Source organism: Xyrauchen texanus, chromosome 4 (assembly GCF_025860055.1).
Source record: "Xyrauchen texanus isolate HMW12.3.18 chromosome 4, RBS_HiC_50CHRs, whole genome shotgun sequence".
Classification (NCBI taxonomy): Eukaryota; Metazoa; Chordata; class Actinopteri; order Cypriniformes; family Catostomidae; genus Xyrauchen; species Xyrauchen texanus.
The window spans coordinates 11,277,622-11,289,044 of record NC_068279.1 but is presented as its reverse complement, the minus strand read 5'-3'; the positions used below and the strand labels follow the sequence as shown (position 1 = coordinate 11,289,044).

At 36.7% G+C, this 11,423-nt stretch overlaps 2 protein-coding genes across 3 annotated transcripts in view; both read left to right on the top strand.

Moving 5' to 3' along the window:
- The first annotated feature begins 156 nt into the window (after nt 1–156).
- Nucleotides 157–3,791, top strand: LOC127643042 (BRI3-binding protein-like). Its single transcript, XM_052125574.1, has 3 exons — nt 157–468; nt 1,550–1,652; nt 1,885–3,791. The coding sequence occupies exons 1-3, from the start codon at nt 289–291 to the stop codon at nt 2,304–2,306; spliced, it is 705 nt and encodes a 234-aa protein (XP_051981534.1). The 5' UTR covers nt 157–288; the 3' UTR covers nt 2,307–3,791.
- Nucleotides 3,792–9,965: 6,174 nt separating this feature from the next.
- Nucleotides 9,966–11,423, top strand: part of aacs (acetoacetyl-CoA synthetase) — a 40,618-nt gene continuing 39,160 nt past the window's right edge. For both annotated transcript variants that reach the window (XM_052113943.1, XM_052113952.1), the window contains exons 1-2: nt 9,966–10,218; nt 11,097–11,200. In XM_052113943.1, the coding sequence (XP_051969903.1) occupies nt 10,086–10,218; nt 11,097–11,200 (237 nt within the window). In that variant the 5' untranslated portion in view covers nt 9,966–10,085. The remainder of the gene's footprint in view (nt 10,219–11,096; nt 11,201–11,423) is intronic.

Here is an 11,423-nt window from a genome sequence, read left to right as displayed (position 1 = left end):
CATAATATTTTCAAATCCACTATTGTAAAAGTGCAGACAAAATAAATTACAATGTTTTTTTCGTAACAATTAGGTAAATTTGATGTCTTTTATGTATAATATTTGTATTTCCGGTACCTCTTAAAGTCGCACTACTTCACAGTATAATCCTGCGCAGCTTCCTTCCTCCGTCTCTCTGGAGCATCTCTTTCCGTGCACATTCTATCACTGTATTCTGGCCATTGTAAGCTCTGTACCTTCCAGCATATTCTCCGTTGCACATTGCCGGTTTACAGGTCGTCTTTGAAGATGAAAGGAGCGAGGATGTCCGTGGTTTTGAGCGTGCTTCTGGCTAGTGTCTTCCTGGCTGAAGCAGCGCGGAGCAAGAAAGACACCAGCACCCAGAACAGCTTCAGAAGGGCGGCCAGCGGCTTCTACCAAACCCTCAGCAATGTCTTCGGAGAGGAGAACATCAGGGCTCTCTACAAGGTAGATATGTGTGTGTAATATATATATATATATATAAATGCAATAATCTAATTTTATTTTAAGTTGCATTTGATAAGGGCCTACAGAGATCCCCAGCTGTCAATGCTGTTTCAAAATCTAGTAAACTGCCTATCATATGGGCATCATCAAAGGCGCGTTTGATGCTAAAATGTTTTAACCCTGTTCAAATGTCCTATGGTGTTCAAAAATGCTGACAACTGTCTAGGTAGGTCACTAGGTCGGCCACTACATCATCCAGTTTAAGATGTAGGTTAAGCTTCTATTTGTAAGTCATTTACAAAAAATATATAATGCTTTACAAATCAGTACTACTATGAGTATATTTAAATCTGAATATTTAAGTTAAAAAAAAGACTGACTTTCTTCTGCAGAACACAATTTTTTTTTTTTTTAAGAATTTATCAGCTCTGTGGGCCCATTCATTGCATGTGAATGCTGACCTGAACTTTGAAGTTCCATAAAGCATGTAAAGGCAGCATAAAAGTAATCCATAAGACTCCAGTGGTTTAGTCCAAGTCTTCTGAAGCGATATGATAGGTGTGTGGGGGGTGGGGTGTGTGTGTGTGTGGGGGGGGGGGGGGGCAGGGTTCGGTTCGTTGTTCATGCCCAAAATGGTTTTCGGGGGGGGGGGTTAGTACTCTCTTAATGGACCCGGAAACACGTCATAACACGTCTGTGAAAGGGGTCCATCTCAGAAAGCGTCTTGTTATTGGACACTCTATTGGATTAAATTAATCATGGCAGATTGTGAATAGTGAATTTCTACAATGGCATCTGTAACTGAAAACTGTTGATAATGAATTATGCTACATCCACACCACTAGGTGTCGCAGTAAGTCCCAGATGACACAAACAAAAAGTTACTGAATGCACCTTTAAATTTAGCTCACAATGCAAAAACAACAACAACAACAACAACAACAACAACAAAATATTTGCAGCCCTAAAAATAGGCTTAATTTTATATACAAATGTTTTTTGTGTGTGGTAATTTTGGGGAGAAATATGACCGTCATTTTTGGTGAGATTTACTTGAAATCCTTCCATACATTTTTTGCAGTTCTTTTCAAAGACTACAGAGAGGTTTGTTCATGGAGTTGATTCATTATTGGACACCTTGTGGAAACTCTGGGTGGATCTGCTGGATGTTATGGGGATTGACTGTAAGTCTGGATCAGAATTGCTTCATTTATTTATTTATTTATTTACTCATGTGAATTACTGTGGTGTGTGTCTATAGCAAAACAATTACAAGTCCTTAAAAGTTCCTTAATTACTCTCCCTCCTCTGCTTATATCTCTGTTTCCCCCAATCTGTGTTTCTATCTTTCCCTCTGGTTCTCTCTCTATCTGTCATTCTCTCTCTCTCTCTCTCTCTCTCTCTCTCTCTCTCCAGCCTCTAACCTGACTCACTACTTCAGCCCATCATCCATATCCAGTTCTCCGGCTCGTGCTCTCCTCTTGGTGGCAGCCTTGCTGGTAGCTTACTGGTTCCTGTCCCTGTTCCTGAGCGGCTTCTTTTACATCCTCCACGCTGTGTTTGGCCGTTTCTTTTGGCTGGCACGTGTGGCTCTTTTCGCTCTCTCGTGCCTGTACATTCTGCAGAAGTTCGAGGGTGACCCTGAAAAGGCGGTGCTGCCGCTGTGCTTCATCATGGCTGTGTACTTCATGACTGGACCGGTGGGAGCGTACTGGCGGAAAGGGGGTGGATCTGGAACTTTAGAGGAGAAGATTGACCACCTAGACACCCAGATCCGCCTTCTCAACATTCGTTTGAGCAGAGTGATTGAAAACCTGGAATGCTCCTGTGACCAATAAAGGGACGGGATTTTGCCCCAGGCTAAAACTGTGTCCTAACCAAACGCGATGCAATACCATTCCAGCGATAAGCAATTTATCTGTCCACACTGAACGTGAAACTGCTGTACGACATGGCACAATCACAGCCAATCAGAACATATTTGATGTGTAATATAAAGTTATGAGAAGTGGGATTTTGGACCAATGGGCGAGGCTTCCCAGTGCAATGCCCCAGAAATAGAAACCAAGCGATCAGCACAATATGTTGCTTGTGCTGTCGTGACTGGTTAGGACAAAAACTCTGATTAACATGGAAAAAATATCTTTCATCGCTTGTCGTGTTATTGTGTCGCATCTGGTTAGGACATAATATCAGAGCTGGAGTTTATGGGATTAGGTGATAATAAAAAATTATTACAATAACTTACAATAAATAAAATAATATTTTCGCCCCTTTTTTCTCAGGATATACCAACATCATTAATGCCAATAGACCTTTTAGTCAGGCAAGAATTGTTTGTGATTTGATTTTGTATGTACTTTTAATTTGCCAGTTGATAGACTGAAGAAAGTGTCCATTACAATGGCCCTATTGTTGTAGAATGTATTATTAGAGTCCACCATCCACTGTAGCCGCCCATTTCTAGAAGTACATTTTAGGAATTTTTTGTAATCTGTGAATCTGTGTATAAGTAACCGTGTGTCTGCGAGTATTTCTTGTCCTTGATTTGAGTGTGTTAGTCCATTGCGCAATGTTACAGCCATTTTCCTTTGCTTTGTTTGCTACAGACAACTGTAAGTGTGTTTATGTGTGTGTGTATTTATCGGTAATGAAGGCAATGCTATTGAGGATTGATTCAGAAACACTCCCAAGTGTGGAGGATAGCCAGTATCACTTAATTTGTCTTTTATAGAATCACACAGTCAGAGTTCAGAACCGATCAGCACTATCAGGGATAGAGATGGATGTGGAAATCGTGTTCAGAAAGCAGCTTGTCATCAATGTACACTGGTTTCTCCATCCAAGTTCTCATGTGGTAAGATAATTATGAACAGTAAAACCTGGTCATGCACTTTGTTCTCAGCATGAGCTCATGAGTAACATCTGGTTAGTAGAACCTATGGAGTTGTATCTGGTTGGTTTTTGGGTTCCTTGTTGTTTCATCACTTGAAGTTGTGGCTATTCTGTCAATACACTGCTTTTGTGTGTATTATACCATTTACATATGTATGTGTATAGAATTGTAGTGTATATAATTGAAGAATTATATAATGATGCCACTACTGATACTATGAACTAATTATTAGTGCTGCTTAATTTTTTTGTTGTTGTAGGAAATGTATGTGTGTGGTGCCCTGCACAATTTGTCTATATGTTAAGGCCGCTAAAATCACAATTATCAGTAAGGCAGCTTACTACTTGTTCTAGGTTGACATGTTATTTCTAATCCAGTTTAAATGTCCACTTTTCAGCTTTGGAATTATCATGCTTTTATAATTACAGACCCATTTAAACTTTTTTTTTGCAATTTATTTATATATATTTATATATGCAGATATATAAATAAATTGCAAAAAAAGTTTATATATATATATATATATATATATATATATATATATATATATATATATATATATTAATTATATTTATTAATGAATTAATTAAAACATTTAAAGTATTAAGTATATGGTATCTTTTGATGACATTTTTACTTTCTATTTTAACATGATACAATAATCATTATGAAAGGTCAGTGTTTTAAGTATATGATCATTCCATGACATTTTATTATTTTTTTTTTTTTTATAATATTGATGATTGTATTGAAGTAAATACTTTGGATGTAGATTTTCATGTTTGAAGACTGGCAACGTTTCATTGACTGTATTGAAAACATTGTGTAGATTTTCAAATTAGAGTGTAACTAATATTTATTTTCTTAATTTCTACTCAATTATGATTTGTTATTATAGATGTCTCCAGCATGTTGTACATTATCTTCAATGAATTTGATAGTTGTGTGATGCACTAATATCAAGTAGGCCAGGAAGTATCTAATATCAAGAAGTATGTATGTGTGAGTTACCTGGTCTTAAAGTCATACAGTAAAAGCACCAGCTTTTGTGTAACTATCCAAATGGCAAACACTCATGTGTAATTGCAAAGTACCAGCATTGTTGTAAAATTTCTGGGGACAACTAAGAATTACACTTCTACATTTGTCAGCAAACCCTCCATTATATACAATCAGCATGTTTTAATGTACTTGCATCCCTGCAAATAAAGGTTTTGAGAAGCCACAGTAATACACTGTGGGAAGTATCTTGTTTTTATTTTTTTGCTGTGATGTCAAGTGTAGGTCATGTAGAAAGAATGTTTCTTTAGAGTGCAGCCATGATTTGTAATGGAATTGCAGTGCTTGTAGACATGTTTTATGTTCAAATCACAGCTTAACTAGTTTTTTATTTTTTGCAAATTAATTTAAATCTTGGGTTTGTACAACATTTAACTGTTAGTTGTGGGACATTATGTATTGTAGTAGTATTTCAGCTGCATCAGACAAAAGGGAAATATACAGAGAAAATAACTGGAAAAATCCAGTCAAAAGCTTTCGTTCGCTATTTGATCACAATTGACTGCGCCAGTGCCAAGTTTTTTATTTTTTTTTAATTGATTTTAATATAAAGCACTGAATCTATGTGAAATCTAGAGCTTAACTAGTATTTTTCATAGTAAAGTCTTAGATTTCCAAATCAGGTCTGCTTTTGTTCTGTCAAACTTTCATCATGATTGTTCACCTGCAGTGTTGCTTGCTGTCTGTATCATATTTTCTGTTTATGAAACTTGTTAAATAATTTTCTCTAAGATGAAACAGTGGTCCAAAAAATTATTTAATAAATGTAATATATGATTTGACCAATCTGTCTGTTTTTTTTTTTTTTATTTGTTTTTTTATTGCCCTTTAAAATGAATGTTCAACAGCAGCAATTTTTTTTAATTTTATTTCCATCCTTTTTAGCCCAAGGTCTTTTCAAATTAAAGCCCCTACCTTAGTGCCATTCTTTATATTTGCTCACAGTGCAGTTCTTGATTTTTGAACTTTATTGAAGAAGTTGCTTCACCTCATAATTTGGACACACAAGCTTGTCTGTGTGGCAACACAGATTCTTGTTTGAACATTGCTTAATTTGTCTGTTTCGAATGGCCTCAAATAGATTGATAAAGTGTCTGGTGAGAATAAACTGATGAACATGCATCTGGACTAATACAAAACCAACTTGAACCTGCAACCTCATGAATGAGAGTTTTGGAAGTCTGAAAGTGGTAGTACAGTTTGATCAAGGGTAGTGTATTTACTTGTGTTTCTTGGATTGAATCCCAGAACAGTGCCACATTAATGCGAAGTCACACTGTAAAACATGGGATACTTCTTTGGTCACTGCCTGAACCTTGGACTTCCCAGAAAATGAATTGCTAAAAGTTTCCAGCCGGACTGTGATACAGCTCTGCCTGCATCATCTTGGTCAAAGAATAGACTACATAGTGTTTTGTGTTTCTTGCCACAGTCACCTTTTGCTTGCTCACTGGGAGTCTAATGGCAAATAATATCTTAAAGATATAATCCACAATCACTTTATTAATTTTAACTGCACAATGAATACATTACAGCTTCATTTTCTGTTACAACATAATTTTCTGTAAAGCTTCTTTGAAACGATGTGTTGGTTAATATGCTCTACAATAAAAATGACTGGATTTGACATCAATTACTTACTGGGGTACCTCACTCCACTCCTTTTCTCTATATACACAACATCATTGGGATCCATCATACACACATTTCCTTACAACTGCTATGCCGATGACATTCAGCTAGACTTTTCCAGCCTGATGACTCCATAGTGACTGCTAAGATTTCAGCCTGCCTGGCAGACATCTCGGTGTGGATGAAGGAACACCACCGTAACCCAACCTTGCAAAGTCCTTGCACCTCATCTTTCCAGGCAATCTTGCTGTTGAGCACAATAACATCATCCAAAATGGTCAGAAACTTGGGGGTAACGATCAACGACCAGTTAAACTTAAGTGACCAAATATCAAAAACAGCAACAATCATGTAGATTTGTACTCTAGAACATTAGGAAGATAAGACCCTTCCTCTGGACATGATACACAACTCCTTGTTCGGTCTCTTCTAATAATCTAGACTGGATTACTGTAATACCCTTTTAGCCCTTCCTGCATGTGCAATCAGGCCTCTGCAAATGATACAGAATGCAGCAGCACGCCTGGTTTTAAACTAACCCAAGAGAACGCATGCTACACCACTCCTTGTCTCTCTACACTGGCTATCAGTTGTTGCAGGTATCAAGTTCAAGGCTCTGATGCTGGTACAGAACAGTCACTGGGTTTGCAGCAGTTTATCTACAATCATTCATGCAGCACTACGTTCCCATCTGAAGGCTGCGGTTTGCAAATGAGCAACACGTTACCAAATCACTTTTGCTGACTTCACTGTCCCTTGATGGTAGAACAGCCTTCACAACTCCAATCTTTCTTAGTAAATACATAAATACATTATATTTGACTTGGCTCGTACTTTTCTAATACAATTGATACTTAGTATTGCAGCACATTTTATGTTCCTTAAGATGATTTGCTTATGTTGTATCCTTCCTCATTTTGTAAGTTGCTTTGGATAAGAGTGTCTGCGAAATGAATAAATGTAAATGCTAGAGCAATTGTCTCAATTCAAAGGTGGTGCTGAAGTCGGTCCATGAGATCATTGCACAAATGAATCAAACTTATTATGTAATGCCAACAGTGATGTGAAATGCTGGCAACACAGCTCATTAGATAACCTCAAGGTGAAAGCTTGTGACATACTTAGCATTTGATTTTGCTATACCCGTGCAATCTTGCAGTCTAATGTGAATTTTGTAGGAGTTTTGAATCTCCTACCAAGGTGAATGTTCCTAAAATCATGGCCTTTTATCCTCTTTCCTCCTCTCTGCCTCTGTCCTTTTAGTTTACTTTGTTACTCTAGTATCAAAACCTTATATTGCAAATTAATTTTTCATTCTGTTTCATCCAACTGTGTCTTCTGTGTCCCGGCAAGTGACATTTACATGGGAAAAAAGGCTTACATAACATATAACAAGCAGAATGAGCACTGTACCTTTAAGACACCAGAGTTTGGCTTGTATATAATGTTGTGAATTGTGCTCAGAGGGGGCAGGCATAGTTCAGCTCCCTTTTTGTAAAAACTGTTTTTAACAGTAACCCTTGTAATAAACTGTTCAATGGCTTTCAGAAATTTCACGATTTCTTGGTGTTGCATCACTAAAAGTCAAAAGAAATCAACTATTTGGCTGTTTTTGCAAGAAAATATAGAAAAGCAACAAAGAAATCCTTAAGTCTTAAATCTATGGAGCAAATCTTGCAACTCCCAATTGTTATATAAATATTAATACAACTATTGAGCGTCTCTTAGTATCAAATAAATTATCCCCCTCTGGCACTAAACACGTTTAAATGTGATGTAGGCTGCATATAATTAAAACGCAATGTATGAGAAGTATTCAGAGACACTATTACCGGATTTGACTATAAAGTCACACTGTTTGCTCTGAACGGGATTGGGCACACCTCTAAAATGCTCTATCAGTCCTTTGAATTCTATTGCACGTGCACCTATGTGGGCCGAATCGGTGGAACGGCTGCGTGACTTCTGATTGGTTCATTTGTGCGTCTGTCCATGTTGCTGTCTCTCGTGCCGCCGTCTCAGCTGATGTGAGACCAGTTTTAGCAGCCAATGGAATCGAAGACATGATAATAGCGGCGCAGTCACATATCCCTCCGCCAGAGACTAGCAGGAATGCTTTTTATCGCAGGCCAGCAGATGTAATTTTCAGTGGTCAGAGGGGGACACATAATATTTTACGTGTGGTGTGGTATTATATAACATGTTTCAAAGTATCAGTAATTAACATAAATTACACTTACATATAAAGAGAAAAAATACCACGTGCTGTTGGATACTTCATACTGTTCAAAATATTGAACATAATATTTTTCATTTTAAATAATATATACAAATATGAATAAAAAAGATATATAAATAAAAAGATTCTCGATTCTGAACAGAGAATCTCAGAATTTCATAAGAAGCGGATAAATATTTTTTGCTGTTTGTTTTGTTGTTTTTATAGCCTATTCAACAACAATCTGCATAAAACAATGACATTTCACAGTACATATGGATGATAACACTGATTTTTGTTGCTCATCTGGTATCTGTCATTTCTTTAATTAAAGTAAGAAAAGATGGACAAACATTATTTAATATTTTATACATCAACTAGGGTGAAGCATATAAAAGCAAAACATTTTAAAATTGTTTTCAATGCTTTTCAATTAACAGAGAGTGATATGGTATTCACAATTCATATTTCTTTTACGAAAATAGAAAAAACAGTAATACAGTTAAAAATGTGCATTTATGAATGTAGAATTTGCTTAGATAATAAATTAAATTAGGGGATAGTTCACCCAAAATTTAAAATTCTCTCATTATTTACTCACCCTAATGCCATCCCAGATGTGTAAGACTTTCTTTCTTCAGCAGAACACAAATTAAGATTTTTAGAAGGATAGCTCAGCTCTGATGAAGCTCCAAAAAGCACATAAAGGCTGCATAAAAGTAATCCATAAGACTCCAGTTAAATCCATATTTTTTCTGTAGATGAGAAACAGATCAATATTTAAGTCCTTTTTTACTATAAATCTCACTATTCGTAACACCGCTTCTTGTCCTTGACAATGTGGGGGCCCCCTGGCAGATCGGGGGGGCACTATGTAACTTGCTTAGTTTGCCCATAGGGAGGACTGGCACTTGGTTGGCATGAGGGTGAGTAAATGTTGAGAGAATTTTCATTTTCGGGTGAACTAATTCTTTAAATATTTATCTGTTTCTCCCCCACACCAATCATATCATTTTAGAAGATATGGATTAAACCACTGGAGTCTTTTGGATTACTTTTATGCTGCCTTTATTTAATGATTGAAGATTCAAAGTTCTGGCCACCATTCATTTGTATTGTATAGACTTACAGAGCTGAGATTTTCTTCTAAAAATCTTCATTTGTGTTCAGTAAAATAAAGAAAGTAATAGACATCTGGGATGGCATACGTGTGAGAAAATTATTAGAAAATGTCTCATTTTTGGGTGAACTATTTCTTTAAGCACAACACATGTACTTGATTTTTGGGTGTCTGTTTAAAAAAAAAGCAGAAGAATTTATATATTTTTTAAACGCATTAAAAGGTCTTGCGAGATGTTATTTGCAATAAATATATAATGTGTCTCCATACAATAGCTGTTAATTGTAGTACCATGACTAAAATAAAATAAGATTCTGTGTATTTTTGCAAAAGGAGCATTTTGTTTCAGTGTCAGTTTAGAATTTCTTAAAAAACAATCAGCTTAAAAAATATATTATTTTACTTTATTTGTGAAGAAGAAGAAGAAGAAGTAGAAAAAAAAAAAGCATTTGCGGATGGATACATTGCGGTTGGCATGGTGGTGTGCCTTTGCATGGTGGGCGGGGCTTGAGCTGCCGCCGCTGGTTGATTATGTGCTGCTGACGCACGGAAGTGATCCATATGTCTGACCTGCTTGACTGTAAGTGTGTGCACAAGTACATGATCACCGGACCTGTCCGTCCCACAACAGTAGCGCGTTTTATTCACTCCTCATAGTTTATTCAAGACTTACCAGCGCGTGTCAACCGATCATGTCTAAAGACACGGAGGCGAAGAGCGAGGAGATTATGGAGTCGAAGGTTCTCTGGTACCCGGACTCGAAACACAACACACTGATGGACCGATTCCGGAGTCAGGTGAACCGGGACTTTGGGCTTGATCTGGGTGAGTGGAGCCCGGCTGGGCAAGAATAAACGCAGAGTAGCATGTCAGCTAACAGGACATGATAGTATACATACACACGCCCCCTTGGAACACAATAAAACAAGACATAGTACAATGGTATAGCATTAATCCCATTATTAGCTCATCCTGGGATTGACATGGGTTGTACATGTATTGTATTGTATTGTATTGTATTGTATTGTATTGTATTGTACTGTACTGGGCTTAGTGATCAACAACCTTTGAGCAATTTTGTTTATAAAACCCACTGAATTGTCTCCAGGATCCTTTTATTGTATTAACTCGTTCAATTACTGTACATATGAATGGATGTCACATATTTCTAGTAAATCATTTATGTAAAACTGTCGGATTACAAATGGATTGTATAGAAATTGGGATTTTAGAACCAGTATTTAAGATCAGGGGTAGAATTCACATAGCTGTACAGTCATAAAGTGAATAGAAACTGGCTGTCACGTAATGCAATAAATATTTCCATAATGCCAACACTTGCATGCATCTCAGAATGTGTGACATAATTTACTCCGCCCATGCAACACCCATTCTCTGTAAAACTATGTTGCATCTATTTGTCCACTGTGGTTTTAGTGGTGATTTTGATTTCAACATTTATTTTGTACTAAAGTGTTAAATGCTTATTTAGGTTTGGGGGGAACAAATGTAATAGTTTAGGAATTAACCATTGAAAAACCCTTAATCTTTCGCCTGCAAATATAAATATTGGGGTGAACGTGTCCGTCTTAAAATCTATAGCAGTTATGAAATTTGTATTTCAGTTACTCTGATTTGTACTGTGGCATGGTTGCTGAACTAAATCTAATGATGTAATGCATTACTTTTTTGTTTTTTAAAAGCTAATTATAATGACCTGTATCAGTGGTCCGTGGAAAGTTACCCGGAGTTCTGGGCGGAGGTGTGGGAATTTTGTGGCATTACATATTCAAACATGTATGAAGAGGTAGGTTGCTTTCCCCCACATTTTAGCGTTTTTATTTTATACATTGATCAACTTTTTTACATAGATTTTGAGATCCGAATATAAAGACATTTATTGGGGTTGATTTTTTGTTTGGAATTTCCTGTTGCATAATGAGCAGCACCAGGATCACAGTGCCGCAATATGACATCACTGTGGCAAATGTTTTACCATTGTGAAGTATGGATGTCACTTACTCAAGAAA